The sequence below is a fragment of the Columba livia genome, chromosome 4 (genome assembly GCF_036013475.1).
Source record: "Columba livia isolate bColLiv1 breed racing homer chromosome 4, bColLiv1.pat.W.v2, whole genome shotgun sequence".
NCBI classification, from domain to species: Eukaryota; Metazoa; Chordata; class Aves; order Columbiformes; family Columbidae; genus Columba; species Columba livia.
In genome coordinates, this window is record NC_088605.1 from 13,426,694 (window position 1) to 13,450,182 (window position 23,489).

General features: G+C 37.1%; 2 protein-coding genes across 21 annotated transcripts in view; both read left to right on the forward strand.

Moving 5' to 3' along the window:
* JAKMIP1 (janus kinase and microtubule interacting protein 1) overlaps positions 1–20,943 on the forward strand; it is a 148,558-nt gene extending 127,615 nt beyond the window's left edge. For 10 of the 16 annotated variants that reach the window (XM_065060478.1, XM_065060473.1, XM_065060472.1 and 7 more), the window contains 5 exons: positions 539–742; positions 15,343–15,408; positions 18,172–18,216; positions 18,560–18,614; positions 20,706–20,728. In XM_065060478.1, coding sequence (XP_064916550.1) covers positions 539–742; positions 15,343–15,408; positions 18,172–18,216; positions 18,560–18,614; positions 20,706–20,713 — 378 coding nt within the window. In that variant the 3' untranslated portion in view covers positions 20,714–20,728. Of the gene's footprint in view, positions 1–538; positions 743–15,342; positions 15,409–18,140; positions 18,217–18,559; positions 18,615–20,705 lie in introns of all 16 variants that reach the window. The other 6 variants (XM_065060482.1, XM_065060484.1, XM_065060479.1 and 3 more) reach the window with 5 other exon arrangements.
* Positions 20,944–22,657: 1,714 nt separating this feature from the next.
* C4H4orf50 (chromosome 4 C4orf50 homolog) overlaps positions 22,658–23,489 on the forward strand; it is an 81,360-nt gene continuing 80,528 nt past the window's right edge. For all 5 annotated transcript variants that reach the window (XR_010472115.1, XR_010472116.1, XR_002412016.2 and 2 more), the window contains exon 1: positions 22,658–22,874. Coding sequence is in view for 1 of the 5 variants with exons in the window: in XM_021286162.2 (XP_021141837.2) it covers positions 22,830–22,874 (45 nt within the window). In the remaining 4 variants the exon portion in view is untranslated. The remainder of the gene's footprint in view (positions 22,875–23,489) is intronic.

Consider the following 23,489-nt stretch of genomic DNA (forward strand, 5'->3'; position numbering starts at 1 on the left):
TAGTGTACGCAAATACACAAGCGTTCCTCTCTTCATTGCTTGTGGCAACTTGGAACTGAGCCAGTGAAGTAGACAATGACAGGACAATAGGGCTAGAGAGAGTGAGACAGTAAGATTTCTGTTGTTCACAGTTCTCCCTGTGGGCTTTTTTTTTAATAGGATGGCTTAACAATTTAGTTGCAGTTGAAAGGAATCTGTTAGCTTGCATTAATTTTGTAATGTTCAGCATCAGGAGTTGGGGTTTTATCAGACATTGAACGCAGACCTGTGATTTGAATTTTTCTTATATAGAAGAAATCAATCATTTACTAGAATGGGAAGCATTGCCTGGGTGTAAATCAGTGCCAGAAGGCCACGTGCACTCTATGTGGAATGCTCCTCACTGCTCACGACTGTTGCTTTCTGTCTACCTGTGTGTGTCTGTCCTTCCCTCCTGCCTAAGGCTTTGCTTGCTAGCCTTCTCCTCTAGCTGTCGGTGGGTCCTTTGCTTGCTGGATTCAAATGGCAGCCTGTCTGTATGTGATTTGGGTTGCATTAGAAAATCCAGGAGCTGGAAGCCACGCTGTATAATGCCCTGCAGCAGGATCCAGGAAGGTGGGCGAGCGAGTCGCTGACCGAAGCCCAGCGGGAGGATTTGCGAGCTGCAGTGGAGAAGGTGCGGCGGCAGATCCTGCGGCAGAGCCGTGAGTTTGACAGCCAGATCTTGCACGAGCGAATGGAGATGCTGCAGCAGGCGCAGCAGGTAATCCTGGTTCTCTCTCCTCCCCTGTGTTGGTGTTACCTCTGTGGTTGCCACCACTGCCCATACAACAGCATCGCTTCACCCTCACCTTGTCAAGTTACGCTTAGTCTATTCTTTGTATTGCTGCCATGTCAAGGAGACGAGCAGTGTCAGGGCATGGTACACACACAAAACGAGTCACTATCTCACTGTAAGGTCCAGCTGCACAATCTGTTTCATGTGCATACAATGACACAGTCTTCCACAGGACTGACTCCACAGGGAGCTTGCTGCAAGCTTAAGGCCTAAATTAGAAAAAGCCAGAATGGAAGGTTTTGAGATTGTAACAGAAGCAGTAGTTACAGGAATCCCAGTGTTTTATTCTCATTCCCTCCCTGCCCCGCCCCCCTTTATTTCTTTTAGCTGTGAAATCTTCTAAAATTAAAAAAAAACCAAACAAAACTAACAAATGAGGAAGTCATAGGAAGCCATTTACAAAGCTTCCTGCCTTTAAATTAGTTTGGAAAAGCGTTGTCTGTCTAAAACGCTTCCTTAAGGAGAAATACTGACAACTTGAGTTCAGACAAGGTCCTGGTAAGTGTGGTAATTATTTACTGAAGAATCATTTGGTAGGATTATTAGTTTTTCTGTGCAAATATTCAGGGAAAGAAGAGAGCTGAGTGTCTCAGGGTGTTAATTATTCCAGCAGGAATAATTGTTCCTGAGGATTTTAGTTTCTCTTTATAGTAAGCTCTGGAAGATGCAGTGAGATGTCTTAGATCTTGAGGACTACCCTCCAGTTGCTCTAGCTACTATCTGTACAAATCCAGAATCACATACTTTAAATAATAAACTCTGCTAGACACAGCTCTTGATTTTTTTTCAATGGGTGTCAGATCAACGACGGCGTACAGAAAGCTGGAGAACGTAGGCACCAGCTGGTGCTAAACATATCAGAAAGAGAGACTAGAGTAAATATATGAAATTTGGTAAAAAAAGGTGTAGATAAAAGTTATTAGCTTATGTTATTAGTGTAGTGAGATGTGGTTTGGGTTTTTTTGTTTGTTTGGTTGGTTGTTTTTTTCCAGTATCTTAGACAGTCTGTTGGTGTTTATTTAGGACAATAAAGCAATGCTTTTCAGTTGAGTAAATATTATTTATCAGTGATATTTAATGGACATGAAGGATGTTGTGTGTTGACTGATGCCTCTACACCTAAATAATGTACAATTTCAGGTTTTTACATCAGGCTAGACATAGTTTGCTCCTTTGTTTTCACCAGGCATGTAGTTAGATGCTGTTTGAAGGATCACTATTGGCTAGGACCTTTTTGTGACCCTTATTGGAGTGTATTTTGGGGGGACAGCTCAGCAGAGCTTCTAAGTTAGGCTCATATAATATTGGCAAATAGGAAGCAAAAATAGGAGGAGATTTGTAAAGTGAAACACTTTTCTTGAGGACTCAATATTCATACTAGCTGCGTATCAGGGGTTTAATTTGGACTATGTTCTGTTTGGTCCCATGAACTACTCACTATCAGTCAGAGCACTTTAGGTGCACATCTGGAGCACATCTTCAGTTTAACTCCAGTTCATGTATTCATTATATTGCTCCACAATTTAAAGCTAAACATGGTGAGCATGGATGAGAACTTCACCCCTACTCTGAACAAAAATGCTAGTGTGAGCATAGCCTCATTAGCTCTGTATGTTCATGTACTTGTCTCCAGTTCCATTTTACAGTCTGTTATTAGAGTTTTGTGTTGTGCCCGCCTCATTAGACATGTTAATGTTACAGCCCTGCAGGACATGTTAAACTGAATTTTACTAGTTAATAATGAGTTGAGTATTTTAGTCACCAATTTGCTTGCTCCCCCTTGGTAGACAGGAAAAACAAAGGCAAAGTTGGTAGTTAGTTTGCCTGGTGTATGGGAGATTAGCAGATTGCATTTGAAAACCTTTTCGCAGTTGTTTTCTTCTTGAAGGTTGTATTTGTTGGTCCTTATGCGACCAGTTGTCAACACTGATAACCTAGTAGTAGTATGCAAACGTCCACATCTTAAACAAACAAAAAAACTTAGATCAGTAGTGTCACAGCGCTTATTCTCATAGAATTATATTCATCTGCACTAAGAGATGGAAGCTGAAATGCTGCAAAAATAAGAGCATACCTGTGTTGGCAGAGTCCTTAAGGTATGGATGAAGCTGTCATAAGTATAGTACATCTCTAGATGCTACATTAAATGAACCCCCTCTTTTCTTGATACATTTATGGCCTCCAGAGATTTTGCTGACATTCTGGCACTAGCACACACCTCTTAACTCTTTTATTCTGGGAAAACAGTAGTCTGCTCCTGGATGTGTTTGTAGGGTCTGCAGAGCCTTTACAGTATGCACCACCCTTCTTACTTTGCTGAATATAGAGAATGATATGACATCATGGAGAACCTCAGGACTTAATACAGAATGTCCTTGTTGCAAGCTCTCTCGAACTTTGCCTGAGACATTAACCATGTATTAAAGACTCCAAATTCTCTGAAACTCTGGAAGTTTGATCATTTCCAGAAGGCCTGTTTCTTTGCTTCCATTTCCTTCTGGTCTGCCTGATACAAGGGCTTAGAAAGAACAATTCTACTTATGCTGGCAGACTGGGTATGGCCTTCTCTGAGTCAGAGTTTCTGTGCCAGACATGTGGAGTGGGTGTCCAAGAAGATCTGATGATGGAGAAAGAGAAGTTGAGTTCTCTCCTTGTTTTCACATGATCCTTGACCATACTGCAGGATGCAGAAGTGGCAAGGCATGAGATGAATGCCACAGGTGGATCTGCAAGGTTTCATTGTTGGAGAACTGCTTCACACAGGGACTTTGAGGATTTAGCTTGTGAGGTGCTCATTTTATAGAGCAGGTAAATGCTCCTCCTTGAGAAAATACACTCTGAAAAGGACAGGGACTTGCATAAGAGGTGGGTAAACTGTTGTCCAAATGTGAGCCTGTGCTGCTTTGTGTGCTTCTTTGTCCAGACAGAAAGCCTTAGTTTTTAGCCACTGGGTATTGATTTTGTTCCAGTGGAATAAATGCATTTTAAGATGTTAGGGCCTGTTTTATTTTGGCAGGTCTGTTCATCTTGGGCATGTGTAGCCTCGTATTATTATTGTTCATTAGTATTTGAATGGAACCATTCATGTACACCACTTGTGTATTAAGGAAGCAGGCCGCTGTGGAGCCAAATTAGACAGGCTGTGTGATGAGATCTGCTTGCTAAGGCATAGAACTCTTTTATTAAACCCAGAGTGTAGCATGCAAGTCTAGGGGAAAGATCTTCAGCTGAAGCATATTGACAGTACTCCCTTAAAGTCAGAGAAGGTGCTTTAATTTACACCATCCTCCCAATTAGGAAGGAGGCAAAATATGTTAATTAAAAATCTGTCATGAGCAGCTTGTGATATTTGCTTCTAGCCATAGGGTATGTGCAGTTCAACTGCTATTCCTGAATACATTCCCATCAAAAATGTCTCATTGTGCTACACTGTTATAAGCTTTTGTAAATCAGTGTCTGGTTTATTTTTAGCAGAACTTCGCTTAAAAGTAACTTTTGTGCTCTAGTCAGTGCAGTGACATGACTTTTGTGCATTTTGGAAAGCATGAAGGTCATTACTAGCAGGTTCTGTTAAGAAGGGTAATTATTTCTGGGTATAGAGATATATATACACATATATAACATGCTAAGCCATTTCTAGAGAGAGAAAAATGTGTTGATGTAGCTATAAAAACCATCTCTGAGAAGAAATATTTCAATCGGAGCAATATGTTTCTCAAGTAGTGTTATCAACTTCTTAACTAAGCAAACTCAAAAAAAAAAACCCACAACCCCCCAAAACCCCAGCTGCCCCAAAAAAACAACACAAGAAATCCACAGAGCATCATAGTTAAATCCCCCTAAAAATATATTGTGATTGTGTTATCTGATTAAATCAATAAATATTTAAAGGTCAAGTTATGTCTTATATAAACCAAATGGGATCCAACTTGAAATATATTCCTGTTGGTTTGACTGTATCTGCTTCTGGACTAAAAAACTGTAGAAAGTGATCAGAACCAGGCTTTAAATTAGGACAGATTAAATCAAATTGCACTGGCAGCAATATTCAAACACAAAATTTATAACAGAAACAGAGTTTATTCTGATCTCATTTTAAGTGATTTTAAATACAAAGAGAAGACAGAAAGTTCTTGAAGGACAGCAGATTGACACATACTCAGTTGCAAAAATGGTTGCTGCCAATCAGAAAGGATATGAGACAGATTTTATTAATGCAATCCAATAACTTTCAAGGGCACTCTTATCTTCACATAAAATTGTAAGAAAAAAGAAATTGAAAAGGTGTTAGTTTTTTGTGTCACCAAAAATTTTTTCTCAGAGTTGCACAGTAGTACTGTACTAAAATGGGGATGTTTTATTCTGAGTTAGTATATTCTTGGGTGGAGCTCAGTTTTGCAAAATAAAACAAACCATCACTTCAGTTCTAGACCCGAACATAATACATCTGTGGAAGGCATCCAAATTGCAGCTTTAAATAGTTGGAATGTAGCTGGAAATTTTTAGGCAAGTTTTCTTTAAACTACAGCATTTAGTCCTATGACAAGGTTGGATTATTCATCGCTAATAAAAGCAGAAATCACCACTTTCTTGGCACATTTTACTAGAAAAATGCATAGGACAATCGTTTAGGACAAAACAGGTATAACTCAAAAACTGACCTCTATATGTTGCTGCCATAGAGAAGGATTCACTGGAAATGTTCTGCTTCAAGTGCTTTTTTCAAGGACACCAAGGAAAAGTCAGGAACAATGATATCTTTTTTCATCCTGAAATTTCAAAATATATCTTGAAATCAAGAAACAACAAACTAATTTCCCTCTCTAGGTTTCTTTCTTCCTTTTTTTTTTTTCCCTCCCTGACCTGAAAACCAAGTTCTTACTGCCTATAGATCAAACAAAGCAGTAATAGATGTTACTCCTCCATGAGTTCTCCCTGCTCTCTTGTAGGTAGGGCACTTTTTCGCCCTAGCAGAATAGTTTGTTTGCAAATCCATAAGATTGTATGTCACTGTATCTATAAGATTCTATTGGATCAGCCTATTGGAATACAATTTGAGGTTTCATTGGTTTTGTCTGAAAACCTTTTTTTTTAAACTATTAATTTGTTAATATGCTAATTGCCAATGTGAAGTAGGAGCCTGAGATTTAGCGCTTGATGTAGTGCAGATGCTGAGATGAAGTTTGGATGGATCCAGCAGTTGATCCACTCCCTTTTGCTGTGTAGTCTGTCATGGTTGATATACCGTCCATTTTTCACACAAGATTTAATGTTTCCTACTGGAAAGAGTCTTGGGGGAGGGAGGTTGCTATACTCAGAGTACCTCATTGATAGGCATGAAGAAATGTTGTCTGAAATTTGTCCTCTTTGGCACATTGCCTTGTGTCAGAGAGGACAAATCAAAGACATCACCTCCTCTGGCATGTTGCCTTGTGCCAGAGAGTCTGGCTTGGTCAAAAACTCACAGCTTTGACACACAATTCAGAAAGGTAGAAGTATTACTACTAAGGTTACTTACACAATAATATTAATAATTGGGTCAAGTCTTAGATAGTTTTACATCCAAATCTATATAGGTACCATATGTTTTAATGTTTATATTTTAAATCTGAAGTGCTAAGATGCCAGCAAAGTTCATCCCCCCCCATATTTCCATATAGCTGTGCATGAATAGGAATTCATAGGGCAATCAGTTATATTTTTTTATTTTTGTAAGTACTAATGCCTCAAATTGACAAATGTTCTGTGCTTTGCTGTTCAATACATCATAGATTACTGTTGATAATGCATTTTTTTATGTTCATGAATTACTCTTAAAGGCATCTGCTATTCTATTTGTTAAACTGCAATCTATCAAGCACATCATGACTGGGTTAATCATAGTTGACCTTGGGTATTGATTTGTTATGCAGGAGTTAATGTTGGGTCTTTCAAGGCATCATTGCTATTATAATGACAATATCATAATAAACTTCTGTAATTTCCCACAGATGACATGCATGGCAGATGAGAGTTAATTTTAGTTATTTCTATATGTTTATTTTTCAATATTTCCTTATGTATGTTTTGCGTATATTTAGACTTCAGGTCTAACCACGCCTGTTTTGCTAACTGCCTCAGTGATGCTACTTGTCTGAATAAGGGATGACAGTAGGACTGGTGTAATACCTGCAAAACATATCTGAAAAGTCTGCTCCTTTTGTCTTAAATGAGGTGTGATTGAAATTGTTCTCAAGAGCAACTGTGTGTCTTAAAGTAGTATTAGAATTGAGAAAATTCTAGTCTAATGTTTGAATGCTGAAATCCTCTGATCTGAAATCATGAATACCCTGTGTTTCTTAGGAAAGGCCAGTGGGAGCTGAGGAAAGGCAAGTCTAAAAAAGAAGTGTTGTCATTCAGTATCAACTTATAAAAATTATTATTTTAAGCTAAATGCATTCATTAAATTCACTGATTTACTACTAAGAGCAATATGATTGAATGTATTAACTTTCATGCTGAGAGATGCATCAGTGCAGCTCAAAAAGAGTCATTCTCCTCAGGAAGGCAAATAAAGAAATGACAAATGCCTAATAAAGATTACCAAGAACAATTCTCCTGCTTCAATAACAATTAACTAGATTATCATGGTTGAGACTGCAGAACACAGAAAGGAATAAAATTTTTACCTACTATATAAAGAAAGAACTTAGTGAGAATCAAAGGTATAGTATAACCAAAATGATGTATTATTTATGATATTAAACTGGATGAAATTTATATTAAGTTTTCATTTATAAAGTAAAACAAGATGGCAACAAAGATAGCTTAAGCTAATGCTGTTACTGTGTGCTTTCTATTTTCTTATTATCATTATGCAAAATCACATTCTAGGAAAATGAAACTAAAGGAAACATCTGGATTCCTGAGTCTGAACCCCTTACAGCAGCAGATGCAACAGCTTGAGTAAATGCATGTGGCAACTACCCATACAAATTGTATTGTAAACACAGTAGAGGACTATTAAAATGCATTACATTTATGAAAAAAAGCAAGATAATAATATATTTATTTTCATTAAGGAATTTTATCCATTAGTTTAGTGATTTGAATAATAGCTAAAGTAAATCCCATTTATATTCATCTTTGTTGATTTTATACATTTAACATAGTTACCCTGTTCACATTATCAAAGATATTACATACCTGTGTCTTAATAGTGTTGAGAAGCTGCTTAAGATAATGATATAATGAAATACTATTGATTCTTCCCTTTGTCAGGTAAAACATCTCCCTTGCTAAATTTTGCTGCAGAATGAGATACACTCTTGATCATAAGCTGGCTTCAAAGGTTCAAAACATGGTTCATGTCTGATATAGTCCATCCATAGTGTCTATTCTCTAAATGTACATCAGCCTGAACCTTTCCAACATTTCAGAGCCGAGGCTCTAAGCAGCTTAGTAAATCCTTCTTTGTCTGCTTTGTGCTAAAATTATCAAATTGTTTCCTTGGATGTGCTGATGAACGTAAATCCAATAAGAGTGTGTCACAGGAACTATTAAGGTGATTTCTAACTGCCTTGATTACTTGTGTTTTCACAACTATTGTAGCATGGCGAGGAGCATATTTTGCAGCTGGATAAATTGATGTTCCTGTTGTTGCTGTCAGTAAAACAGTATGTTTGTTGGGATGGGCTCTTTACTTACACACTTATCTAGGAAACAAGAATATCAGTTCTGCAGCTTGGCAGCTATATGAAGGAATGTGGTCATCGTTGTCTAGTAGATGAAATTTGTCACTGAAGTTCCTTTCCTGGCTGTGTTTTCCCTATGTGGCAAAATTTGAGGAATGTCATCATTCAAAATTTTGTTTGAGGCCTGTGAATGGCTGGCTAATGGTATGAAAGGATTGTGGAGGACAAAAGGTGTGGATGAAGAAGTTCACTTCATCTACCAGCATCACTATACAATTAATGGAAATCACTGAATCTCTCAAGATCTGTGGTTTCTGCTAAAAAGGTATCTGGGAGATGAGGTCAAAAAAACCAGAATGTGTGTAAGGGACCATATAATTGCAGAGAGACACAGTCTATTTCTCATCACAATTAGTGGTATCATGAAAGAAAAACAAAAACAAATGAGGAAATACACACATTTGAGCAGGTTGGAGGGGGAAGTTTGGACCTAGCATTTTAAACTAGTAGGGCATTTCATTGCATTTCAAATCAATTTTCTTTCTTTGTAATCCTGAAGTTCCTCCCATGCCAAACTCTCAAAATGATGACAAATCATTACTTGGCTGATTTATTTCCTCCAGCAGAAAAATGATAGCTCTGAGACTGCAATCTGGGGCTCACTGAGCTTAGTGAAAGGATTTCCATTTATTTCAGTGCTCCTTTACATTAGCCACTATATAAATGGAGATGGTACTTAATGTAGATGAATTGCTATTATAATACAAGTGAGGCACACATGCTTTATATGTACTGTGAGAGAATGTAACTAACTTTTTTTTTCTTTTTCAATAGAGTAATTTTTTTCATTTTAATTAAACTATTCAATGATGTTAAGTAATGGAAGTATAATATTATCATTTCCACTATCAAGTTCATTATTTGTACTTCTTTGCTCCATAACACAAGAGGAGTTTTCTAAGCCTGTGTTATTGGAATTTCTGTGTTAGTGAAAATAGGCACACATCCACCATTATGCTGTTTGCATTTCACTTAAACCTCGATTCCTCAGATGTCCCAGAGATGTGGCTTGCAACGTTGAAGTTGCACCATAGCCACGGGAGCCACATCATGCTAAAGTTACAGAAATTTTCCTTTTGAAACCGGTATCTATCTGGTTCTCCACTGCCAATGCATTAATATCATTCAATTTGAGCTGACCTCTGATTTGATGAATGGTCTGCAAGGAACCTGTTGCCTTTAACTCAGTTTTTAAAACCGTATTATCACTCTTTTTGCACCTTTGTACAAGGGATTAGTGAAAATAATAAATTTGCATCTTGGGATATCCAGGCTTTGGCTGAGTTTGGATGTGTTTGGAAAACAAAAATCTCTACGAATCTATCCAGCTGTCAGGAAAACTGAGCTGTAGGTGCAGAGACACCTGAATTGGTGCCACATAAGTCAACATAATACCTATAGAGCAATGCTCCATGCAAACTTGGAGCCTCAGCTTCTGGAGGAAGGTCAGAACTGCTGTGAGTATTAATGTTATGTAGTCCCATCTTGTGTCTCAGACCTCTGTCACCTCAGAAAGGAAGAACTGACTGCCTTAATTTCCCTGCCAATACTGCAAGATATACTCTGATGGATCCAAGTAAATACTTCAATCGCTTAAGTGAATAATTGAACTTCAAGAAGTGAATCCTGTTTCCCAGAAAGACGAACTTCCCTTAATGAGGTGAAAGGAAATTAGGGTTATTAGCATTTAGGAGGAATCTTCCACAAGTTAGGAATCTTTTGCTGAGAAAAATGTTTAATTTCCCACTTTTGGGCAATCTGATAGCCCTTTGTGTTTGGGAGATCTTCAAGCATTGGATTGAAGGGGCAGTATATGGTCACTGCGGTCAGTGAACATATAATTTATACAATTGCGACTGACTGATGTTAACCCTCCCTTTTACTGCTCTGTTCAGTGATGTGGTAACTAGTGCCATGGTGGGGGTTCTTTAGCAGACTTTCAGTCAAATGCCTGTCTTCACACTACAGATTTCCAAAGGAAATGTATGCATTAGCTGCCTTAACTTTCTGGATGTTCTCTCTTTTACCTAACTGTTAGCATTTTTAGACTGTCTATTTGTGTTATAGCTGTGCTCCCTACCCTTGTATATATAATGGATAAATAACTACTATCAAGAAAAAAACTATAATGGAACTTAAAAGTCTGTTCAAATTGCAGCTAAATAATAAGTAAGGCATATGTTGTACATCTTTAGCATCTTTGTTCTGTAGCTGTCTGGAGATGCAAATGGTTTCACAGATGAGCCTTATTCCTGGCAAAGCTGAAGCTTCTGTTCCAGCCGTAGCTTGGCCAGCAGAGCCATCTGCTGTTAACTCAGGACAGCAGTAGGACCTTTTCAGCCCCTGCTGCTTTCTGTCTGCTTGCAAGCACTTCCTCAGAAGTGGCAGCACACTTCATTGCTAGCGGAAGGACGATTTATCAAGTAGGTGCCTGCCATACTAAAATGGATGCGCATCCAAACCTCCTCCCATACTCAGGAGAGCTACATGTGGGTGAAGGTAATAACGGGGAGTATTTGCAAATCTATTCATCCATCATCCAGAAGTTTTGTGATGTTTTATTTGCTATTATAATAAAATCAATTACAAGTTAGCATTCATTATTTTGGCAGGTTGATTTTGAATGCAGGCAAGGCAGACAGCGTTAAGAATCCATGTCTCCAATGTTTGCATTCTTGTCTTTCATGGTCGCATTCTCATTGCACTGTTTTTGTCTGACTGTGTCTCTTTGTTTGCCTACAGTAATTCCTTTGTATGGCCTCGTGATTTGACATCACAGTGTTATTCTCATGAATCCTGTCAGTCCCGAAAAAGGTGTGCTCATGTGACTGAGGGGCAGCTATTAACACAGGAATTGCTGGAACCCAGCAGAACACCTCTCCATTTTGTCCCTGATCCTCACTCTGGTTTTGAGTTGTCTGTCCATATCTTCTACACCTCCTTCAAAAAAAAAAAAAAAAAAAAGAAAAAGAAAGAAACCAAAAGAACGGCCTGTGCCTTTCATCTCAACCAAGATTTCTCAATATTTGAGAGCAAGAGATAGTAGATTTTGTTGCTTTCTCACATAGTTTTTTGCGCAGTTGAAAATGTGCTGGATTTACCCTGCAAGGTTCCTGAGAGCTTTGTCAAGGGCAGAGCTGAATGAATCATTTATAGCACAACTGTTATAACTCTCTGACACAGTAGGGAAAGCTTGACTTATTGATCACCCGTTCATGCCACAAAGTGTGGAAGCAGGTAGAATTTCTTGATAACAATATAATAGTTCTGCATGATTTGTTGTCACTGTTATGCTTTTGCAAACATAAACAAATCAGAATTCATTGAAAGCAACCTAGTCAAGTGTAGAAAACCTGGGAGTGAGTCCACAGCTTCTTGATTGCTAATTCTTGCAAATAACAGGAAGAGTAGATAAAGATGAAAATGCTTATACTGAATCTCAAGCAGTCCTGCCTTTGGTCTTAATTAGTATGTGTAATTCATGTGTAATTTCCTTCTCAGTAGTTTAATACAATCTTTGACTGAGGAACATGTCTGGCTACTTCTAGAAGATACATTTTTTGTTAAAGCTAGGATTGTTGAATGTAGCTTAGATATATTTTTTAAAATTAATATTTTGGAAATTATTATCTTTGTATGATCAACATAATGCTGTAAAAGCATATAGGTACAATGGGGGAAAATGTGTCAAACAATGTATGCAGGTGTAAATATCTCTTTTCCTGCCATTATATTTGTATATATTTTTATACATATATATTTGTATATATGTGTATATATTCTTAAGGCCATTTCTGCAGTTAAATGGAAATAAATTAGTTAAATCAGATTATTCAGGATATATAAATAGCTGAGCTAGGCTGGTTATCTTCCAGTGCTGACCCTGTGCAGAGGATATTGATGGGAATAGCTACGCCCACTTCATCCTCCTGGATAATCCTCCCTACAACACTTCAGGGGAAAGCAAGTAAACAACCAGAAGTAAACAACCCCAAGCTTTGATACCTGATGGAAAATTCCAGCCCATGGTTGTATTTTAGAACAAATTTCTGACCTGTCTAGCTTTGAACTACTAATTTTTGTAGTAAAGAAGCTGGTTACAAAATCTTACTAATTCACAGCTTAAGTCTTCTGTCATTGTGATTTCTGCTAATATAAGGGAAATAGTAACTATTTAAATAGTAGTCACCTGTCTTCAACATATTACGCTTAGGCAGCAAGTTCAAGGTCTATATATACACGTGTATACATGTAAATATCTGCACCATGGACTATATCCACCCTGTATATATCTACCTTACTGACATAAATCTAGTTGTTTTGAGATTTTTTTGGCAGATTTTTCACTGCTAAGGAGTTCAACCCTGTGTATATTCCCTTTCAATTGCTATTTTGTCTGATTTTTGGGAAAGTGTATATTTCTTTATCTTGAAACCATTCTTTATCTTTCATCTCACAAAGTATAACAATTATGATGGGTTATGGGTGGGAACTGGAAAACAGAAACCTTGGCCTTTTTTTTTTTTTTTTATAGAACTATTCTGAATAGCTGGAGTGAATAGCTGTAATTTTTTGAAAAGATTAAGAATTCGTAAGGGAATAATAACATCTCAATTTTTACTTAATTAACAAAATTCCTAAATCTGAAAAATGCCATCTTATCCTAATTAACATGTTATTTTATGAAAGAACACTTGCTGTAAACCCTGAGGTGAGAAACCCACCAGATGTTTGGGGTTATTTTTCGTTTTTTTTCCCAGAGGGTAGTTCTCAGCAGATATTGCAAAAATATCTCGCATTAAAAATCTTGAAGGTGAAATGGATATTTTAAAATATTGCTTTTCTCCACTCATCTCACTATGGTCAAACTTTAGCACAGAGCATAGCAGAACACCCATAGAATTCTGTCACACAGAAGTCTGTCACTCAGATCTGGGATGTGGCTGTGAGTAGGAATCAGCATCACAGAAACGAGTAGGAGAGAAATAAGAGTATAACCTGAGGGACCAGAGATCTCAGAGGAGATTACATCTGCCTGCTTCTCATCCCGTGTCTTCTTGCAGTGATTGCAGTATTCCTGGTACATACAGTATATAAAGATGATTGTTTGAAAGATAGACTTGCCTTGAGCATGAAGTATAAATCAATTCAAATGTAATAGGGGAAAAGTGAAATTAATCCAGCTGTGCTTGGGGCATTTGTTACTGTCAGCAAAGCTGCATGCACTCATGCCACACCAGGATAATCTGGTTTGTGCTTTTCACAGAATCACTTTTATATTATTGGAGAAAAACTCTGAGCAATGCAGAAAGATACAGTGGAGGCTTTGATTGACTTATTCTGACTGCATAATATTCAAAGCAGTCATTTAAGAAAAAAATCTTGTTTTAAAAGAGCAGCGACAACAACAAAGGTATTGCTTGTGACCTGACTGCAATATTTGTGTGGAGATGAGTACGTCCTAGGCAAGGTGAACTGCAGAGTGGATGTACCTCATCTTTAGGGTAGCTCCAGGTTAGCTTTGAAACATTCAAGCTGAAATCTGTAGTTCTCAAAACAAATAGAAAACCAATAGAAACCTATAGAAAATCAGCTGCTGCCTTGCTGTGACCGTTCTGGGCTGCCATGAGTGGGGGCCATTTCCCACTATTTGAGGTCTTTGAATTGAATGCAGGTAATTAATTTTTGATGGCAGGTGATCACACATAAATAACGATTGAAGGTTGTTTTGAAACAGATACTATTGTTCAAATCAGTTTGGGTGTAATAAAATAACTTGGGAGTGGTGCAGCAGCTGCTATGTTAATTTTAGTGGCCTATGCATAGAAATTAGACTAGATGATTTATCTTTCAAAGTTCAGAAATTGTTAATAACCTCAACTATCGTAAGTCAGACAAAGGCCAGGTAATCCTGAAAAAGCTGGTAGTGTAAAACTGTTCCTTGATTTCCAGCAGGAGATTCCAGATTTCTACCTATAAAAGAAAAAAGAGGAAAAAACATACTAATATACTATACAATATACTAAAAGTGTAATCAAATGCATCTTCTTGATGTAGAAGCCCAGAAAATTAAAAATAGATAAATAAGGAAAAGAAAAAGAAAGGAAGTATAACTTCCTTTCAATGGGACAGCAATAACATTGGACATGAAGACTCAACCACAGTCATATTTTTTGAGAACCTTTGTGGAACTGAACAAGGAAAATCCTTAAAAATGTGGAGAGCTGCACTGAAGGACACATTCTCTCTGATTCTGGTGGGAGGTGGCTCTGGCAACAGGACAGAGCTGAATCTCTGGATAGTGTCTTAGTGATTATATGAAAATCTGGGTGCTCTGTTTTTCTGGTATAGCGTGACTATGCCAGAAGCATAGTTATGTTTTATAGGAAATGAAAGTAGACAGTTAAAATAAAAGGTGATAGTATAATCTGTTGACTGTCTGGTTAAGTAGAAAAAATTTCTGGCAGTTGCAAAGAGTGTTGTACTTCTAAAAATTTTGGTGCTAACTGGAATTTTCTGTGTGTATATGATAAATTATGATTAATGAGTGGCAATGATTAGACTTCCTGGTAGTAAACATGATGCTATTAATGTGAGCTGGTTTAAAATGCCATATTTTCATGGAAACGTGGAGTGATCCTGCCATGAACATACCTACTGTAACTGTAAAGGAAGTGTTACAATAATAATGGGCATTTGCTGTGTTAATTTTTTAATCTATTTCTTATCTTCTTATTCATATACTTTTCAAATTAAGTCTAATTATTTATATTTTGCTTTTTTCTTTTCCAGCGAATTCGAGAACTAGAAGATAAAATCGAACTTCAAAAGAGGCAACTCAAAGAAATTGAGGAAAAGGTAAATAAATACCTGGGGAATGCCAATGGATTGTTTTTCATAATAATTTATTTTTCTCTGTTGCATTGATGTTGACAGTACTTAATATCATGAAATCTATTTTAAAACAAAAAAGATAAAATTTGTGTTCAAGTCAGTGCTGCATAAAATGAAGCTCTGTCCCTAATCTGCTCAAAATAATTTGCTATCTGGATTTTCTTTCAAGTACAGAAAGGAATCAAGAGGTCTGAAAGACACTGGGCTAAAAGGGGGGATTTGCTGTGATTTAGATGAAGAAACAATATAAAGATTTGTCTCTGATTGACAGAAGCAGTTAGCTCAGCCCTGTTCTGTGGATAACATTGCTTTGCAAAACTTGCAAATACTGAAAATTTTAAAGAAGTTAGTGATGTGCATGTGGCAAACACTGCAACCAAAAATATTTCTTGCTTTAAGATAGAAACAAGTTACAAATGAAAATCTGGAATCCAAATTTTCTCCTCTTTTGAAGAAGCTCTGATGGAGCATTAAGACAGCAAATGTATTTGGGTCACTGTGGTCGCAAGAGATGCAACAAGGTTCATGGACTGTGGACTGAAATGTTTCCCGGGTCTGTGGAGTTCAGTCCATTCTGAAGGACATAGGCTGACAAAACAGTTTTCTCTAAGCTCTAGCAAAGTGTTTTAGTTATGTTGCTTTTACTAAAGCAGTGCCTAGATCCCAAGATGAGTCACATCATCTCGTGTTCACATTCTCTGATATATATGGGTACAAACCTGCTGCTGGAGATGTTAGAGGAGGTTTCATTGTTGGTTTGTTTGTTTTTTTTTTTTCTTTTTTGATCAGAATAGGACAAAAGAGCAAAAGGAAGACTTTTAGGGAACTCTGAAAGGGAGTTGGAAGAGGCCAGAGATGTGAGAGAGGCTTTAGGGAGCAGCGTGCTGGATGTGGGAAGGTTTCTTCCTCACCCTTCACTAATTTCACTTCCCTTCATCTGCTCTCAGGATGTTGTAGCCCCTTTGTGTCTCCCTCAGGGGGTATTGCACTTCTAGCAGCTACTCCAACTCCCTCAGCAGCTTCCTTGGCCCTTTCTGCTCCTTCTCTAGTTGTCTCCCCTATGCAATACTTTGTCCTGCACTTTTTGAACTGTGATATCCAGCTGGGTTTGTGGAAGAGACAGGAGAAGAGCTGTGGGGAGCTGGGCTGTCTGCTGCTGTTGATCACTGTCACTGTACATCAGCCCCACTCCTCCCAGGCTGAGGCTAGTCTGTCTGTGTCCATCAGGGAGGCAGTGGTCCCTGTTTCCAGTAGTAGAGAAACACAGGCAGTACCCAGCCCTTAAAGGGCTCTTTTTCTGCCTTTGCCCTCTTCTGCCCTGGACCCCTTTTATACCTGAAGATGTTCTTGCCTAGCAACCAGTGATGTCTAAGATGCTACAGTTAACTCCTCAAGGGAGAGAAACCTTGAAGGGATAGGTGATATGTCTACATGTTGATCATTGCAAATATTAGTGTTTATCCAGCTATTCTAAAATAACAAAATCTCTAGATATTAATATTTCCAAAATGTAAGCCTTTAATCATTGTCATCTGTCATTACAGTTTACAGAGAAGGTATGGGATTAGACAGACTGCTAATTTTGAAAATGAAAGTTAGCATCGTCTGTGCTGATTCATCAGTGCAATGGATAGGGAAAAATATTGGAAAAGAACCAGCTTAATCACAAGCTTAGCAGAAAGCTGGTAATGAAGTAAAATGATTAACATTCTCTTTGCCTTAGTGTTTCATTCACAGGAGACCTCATAAAAGCTTTATCATTTTCTATCATCCTTCAACTCCTAGATGGGTGGCAGGCTTCCTTCTATCTGTATTATCTTTGATTTTTTTTTTTCCTTGGAATTAAATCCCACTCTGAATTTGACTGCCTGAAGGAAGATTGTGTTGTCAGGGAATCAATGTATTATACACTTTGAATTTATTGTTCTTCTGAAGGTTTAATATGTTAGTGGGTGCAGACTGACACCTACATGCTGTTGATACTGAACACAATAATTTCTTATGGAGTAAACTCTTATGCTTCTGAAGGAAGGGCAGTACTTAGACCTGGGCCTCATTGCTGGTTATAGCTAAGGGCAGTGCACCACTTATAGTTAGTGTCATGAATATGGCTTTTTATTTTCCTTCAGGAATGGATTCAATTTTTAAGTTTTATGTGAAATTCTGTCAAATAAGAACATAAGGATGACAGTATTTTTACCCTATAGATTCTTCAGCAAAATGTCCTTCCTCTAAAGGCTATACAAAAGAATAATACAAAATATCAGTTTTATTCTACAAGTTGATACATGAGGAACAAGTGCTGTTTAAACACTTCATGCTGTTCTCATAACTGATTCTCTACCATTTAAGTTGCATTTAGTTTGTGGCCTTGGCTTGGTAAGTCTTTGTTCAGGAAAGCTTTAAAGTGTGTAATTGTACGTGCCTGCCTAACTGAGTCAGAGAGCTGAGCCTGATATTTCTGAAGTTACATAATCCACAAATGTTCCTATTTTTAAACCTTCCCTCAAATACTGAATTTTGTACTCTGCTACCCCTTTTTAGAGTAAGATTGGTATACTGTATCTCTCTTTCAGATCAACTCAATTAATATTGATGTAAGACTAACTGCTGTAATGTCATTGGATTTCATATTACATATCTTACATCTTTTTTCTTTTCTTTTTTCCTCATTTTCTTTTGATCTTATGTTATAGTTTTTGTTCCTTTTTTTGTTTTTTTCACTAGCTTTCATTCTGTGGCCTTGATGACACAACTGAGCCAAGACGTGTGGTTGGTATTCTTTATATTTCTTTGTACTCAATTTTTAACTCTCAGATTTTGCCATATTTTGAGAAATGTCTTTGTAAGGCCCTGAAACCATGGGGGAAGGTACACTGGTTTTGCATGCACAGAAAGGAAGGATCACCTATAAAATCCAACTTTGATGCCTTCAGTTACCTTCCTAGACTTCTGCAGAAGGTCATTGAGTTTTCAATGAGAAATGATTTTGCATTCCAAGATGGTGAAATGCTGACTGCACTAGCTGCAATGGGTGCTTTTTAATTCTACAAAGCAGATACATTTTGTCTAAGAGTTCAGATACTGATGCAGGATCCTACCTTCTGTCACGCAGGATGGAGAGGTGGCGAACACTGTTTGGTTTTCAGTTTTGTTTTCTAAAAAGCCCTGTAAGTATCACTACTCATGCAAAAAGGGGTTTCATTTTACTTCATTAAGATCCTTAAAGACATGAAATATCTTGGGAATAATAACCTAATTTCCCTTTTATGAGGTGATGTGAAGGTTGCAACGTGACTGACCCTCCATGTGTCCATGCAACATGGAAAGGGCAAGGATAAGAAACCTCGATGTCTATTTCCTAAGACGCTGCTGTCTATCCCACTGTCCTTTTCACAGTGTCCTGGTCCTTTCAGTTCAATGCAAAATACACAAGGAATTTCTTCTATAGCAGGAGCTATAGCGGCAGTGCTCACTTTTCACATTGAATGAGAGGGAAATACAATTTAGAAAATCAGTCCTAGCCCTCTTCTGTGGAGCAATGCATGTCGCACACTGACTTTCAGTAAGGATGGTAACTCAAATACTTAACTGTTAGAAGATTAAGCTATGGTTTAAAACTATTTAATATTTACACAGCAATTTTGTTGTTCCTGTTGTTGTTTTGCTTTGGAGTTTTTTATGGGTCTCTGTTTGTTTGTTTTTTAAACTGAAAATACACAATGTTTTTACCTTTATAATTTTTCCAGGTTTTTTTTCTATGGGATCCGTTGTTAACTATGTTCATGGAATCTCCTTGTAGCAGGAGATGCATTTAATCAATGCCTTTGAAACTGTGATCAAGTATTGTATGATGAAGAAACATTATGAAAATAGTTACTCAAAAAAGCTATTATATTTACCTTACACTAAGCTTGAAACAGTATTTTCTTCTGCCCAGATCACAAGTACTTTTGAAAAATCAGACCTGTACTGTCATAGGCTCTTTTCAGGGTTTATTCAGCTCCCAATACATTTGGTTATCATCCTTCTGTTGATGCTCTTGGGAACTCTTTCAGGTCTTTCATTATTAGCATTGCTGCATATGCTTTATATTTTGCAAAAAAATGATGGTAGGTGCAGGTGGGTGGAATGCAATCCAAGGGTATTACTGATTTGTTACAAGTGCAGTAGCTCTAATTCCGTGCTAGGTGAGTGTTGAAAATTACTTGAAATAGAGCAATAATTTTACAGCACTTTGAGCGTTCCTTCTGAAATTTCCTTAATTTTGTCAAAAATTGAGCACATGCTTATAGAGATGTGTAGAAGAATGGAGTCTTGTAGTACATTATTCACCCTACCACAGTTTGAGTTGACTTTTCTGTTCTGTGGAGATCAGAAAGGGCAGATGCTACTTTGCTTACTGCACGTTGGAAAGAGTAATGTTAAAGCCAGTCATCAAACTATTGTCTTTGAGTTTCATCTAGCTTTTTTACTCCAGTCCTGATTAGAGGTGCTAACATCTGGATGAGCATATTTGTTTTCAAATACCGCAAAAAGTATACTGACCAAGTTTAGGGACACTTTATAAGCATTCTATAAACTGAGATCACCAGCATTTTTAAAATTCCATTTAAAATATTTTGAAATACTGTTATTTCAAACATTTTTGTGAGTTCAAAGCTTATGTCTGATCTATCAAATTCCATGATCATATACCTGATAGTATTATGGGTCCCCTTTGAAAAAAAAAAAAAAATTACAGGTATAATTAGTCTCCATAAAATACATCGCGCTGATGTAACCTACTACTCTTCCCATCAACAACAACCATTTAACTGTTAAATTCAAGGTTGGTGACAAGCATTTTGAGGGGATAACACAGGGATAATGGCTGTGTAGCATACAGCTACTAAACTCTCATATTTTCTGGAGTGCACATTATATTGCGATGCTAGTGTGAAGGGTAATTCCCTTTAACTCATCTTGCCAGAGGTGAATCTGTCTTTGGTTAATGTAAGACAGCAAAGTCTATTTTAAGAGACTTAACTATAGCTGGAGTCTTGAACACTGTTCATTATTTCAACGCAAATGTGGTTTATTGATAGTAATGTTTGTTCTTGTTATTTTGAAGCTAATACAAAACTTTGCCTGTGAATTTAGGGCTGGATGCCAACACTTATTTCTAAATTAATGTCATCCATCTAAAGCTCAGCAGACTTTTTTTTTTTTACTTTTGTTGTTGTTGTTATTTTTGTTTTCTGTTTTTGTTTTGTATACAGGCTATTGAAAGAATCTACGGAGTGAACAGCTGAGTCCACATGCAAAAATATAGAAAATAGTTTTTGAGCAGCTTTAAATTGGTGCATTTTTTCATAAAACAGTTTACATAATACTTGAAGCTGCAAAATATTTGAATTTAAAATTAGAGACTTTTTAAAGGTATAGCTTCAAGCTGGAATGATTTGATAATCAAGTAATGACCAGCACAACATCATAAACACTGAAAAAAACCCAAACAGAATTTACACTCTCACACCAATCAAACACTGGAAAAAACACAAGTGCAATTACTGGCTGCTGTGTGAACTCTTATCTACCAAATGGTTTTCTTACAGTACTGAGATCTTTGTCTCCATACTGCATGCTTTCAACAAATGTGGTTTGCATTTCACCCAGGAAACACAGAATCTCCTTTTTGATATCTATATAAAAAAGCTAAGTGTTTGACAATAAGTTCTCTATAGTAAACAGCTAACAGGAAAAAACAAAAAACAAACTGTTCAAAGTTGGAAACAAAGAGAGATTTAAAACCCTGCAGTAGTAAAATTCATATTCAGTTCATAAATTGGAAATCCACAGAGAGAGAAGAGATGGTTTATAGAGAAAAGCAAGATGGTAGATTAAACCAAGAAACTAAAAAAACTTTGAAGCGGTAAGAACTGCATGGGACAAACGAGTTCTTGAATGTTTCTTGAAAATTAAGACAGTAACTTGTAAAGATCACACTGGGAGAATGGAAGATCGCAGGATGGCCTGAGAGGTCAGAAAAAGAATGGATGGTGTGCTGTACTCAGTTATCTCTTCAAGAAGAAAGAAGGGCTTGAAGAAATGGGTGTGTAGACAAATGCAATAAGCAGAGAAATAGTTGGAAATAAATATCTGGAAATCATGGCATCCTACCAGGTGAAACAACAACAACAAATATTGACACTAGCTACCAGGAAGAAAAATGGCACAATCTCAACAGGCAGAGGTAGATAAACAGTCAAGTACACTGACCACCTGAACTGCAAGAAAAATTCTGGGTGAAGTAGACATTTAAAAAAATGAAAACTGTAAAGAGTTATATAAGATTGAGAATGGTTAGAAAATTCAAAAAGATTAGGCTTTTCTTTCAAAAAGGGAAAAGCAAATCATTGTTTCAGAGCTGGAAAGGCAATATAAGAAATACATTAATTATTTCTGGAATGTTAAGACAAACTTAAAATATTAAGAGCACAACATTAAAAGATAGCTTTCTCTCCTTCACATTTTCTTGAAAATAATCTTTGTGTTAAAAGGGCTACACAGAAAGCTACAGATGAACAAGTCTGCTCCCATAGATACACTGAACTCCAACATGAACACAGAGTGGAGTAAGATGATTACAATAATAAATGAGATGAAGTGGAAATTATGATGGAAAAAATAACACAAGGTAAAGAACAATCAAGGCAGCACAAAGAAAGCTGAGAAAGAGGTTTGTCATAGCAACTGAATATCTCTGTGTTGAAGGTGTAGCAATCAGCCTCAAAATAAGCCAGTTTTCTCAGATGAATTTAGTCTCTGAAAAAAGACCAGAGATGTACTCTCCACAAAGAGTCAGCAGACAAGATCATTTACCTGCTGAAGGAGCTGAGGAACTCCACAAGACTGATTCAGTCAGATGCAGCAAACTGTGGCTTCTGCAAGGGTCTGAATAACCCTGTTTCCTGGTACAATTCACAATTTAAATTGGAAACAAGGATCATACAGAAGTTTGGAAACTCAATTCCCAAGGGAATGTATTGCTCACAATATGTTGTTCAAAAGGATCAAGCATTTAGAGAATGTGTTTTCAAATAGAGATTTTTCATTATTTGGTTAAAGCTTTTAGCGGTGTGATGACAGAATGTGCAAAAAATGAGGTCTTCACTGCAAAAGGAAGAGATTTGGCATTAGTCTAAAGAGAAGGACCATAACCATAGATAAACAGAGCTTGGAATAACCAAACCAGGTGCTGATGAAGGAACAGAAATTGGAAAGCGTGATTCACTTGGCAAAGAAGCACTCTTCTCATAGACATCATTTTGCTCATCACTGCTTTGGAAATGAAACTACAAGCACAAACGTGAGATGGTCAGAGCATGTGGCTGCAATGGTAAATGCACTGTGGAGACAGGAGATGGTCTTGTTATGAAGCAGAAAAGGTATGAACAGCTTAATTTTCTTATTATTTTTGTGGTTTATTACACTGTAATTCACGTGTGACAGTTTCCTCAAAGAAGCTGGCTGATTTGGGGCACATTTTCCATGACATTTTTGGTTTTTTTCTTTACTGAAAATAGCAGAGTTTGTAGTTTGGAAAACCAAGTATACTGTTCCAGTCTTACTATCTATTGCATATTCTTATTTATTATAGAGCTGGGAACAGGTACAGTGTGTTACTTGACTAAAATCCATACATGTAAGATGCTGGGCCTGATTTTCACTTCCTGTGGTACAGCTTTTAAATCATCTCTCCCAGCTGCATAAGTGAAGAAGGAAACAATAAGTTCCTAATTTCTGAAATGTTGTAACAGCTTTCCTGCTCTTATGCTGAAATATTCAGTAGTTTTCAGGATGAAACATCAGAATCTTGGAGCCTAATAAATTGCAATGTTTGAGGAAACTTAGAAATAGAGAAACTTTATAAATTGTTGTATTAACTTCCATTATATCAGTGAATAATAGTGTACTTTTAACAAGAATATGTAACAGAAATATGTGAGTAGAAATGAGAGTAATGATTTTAAGTGTCAGTTTATTTCCTACCTGGTCTATTC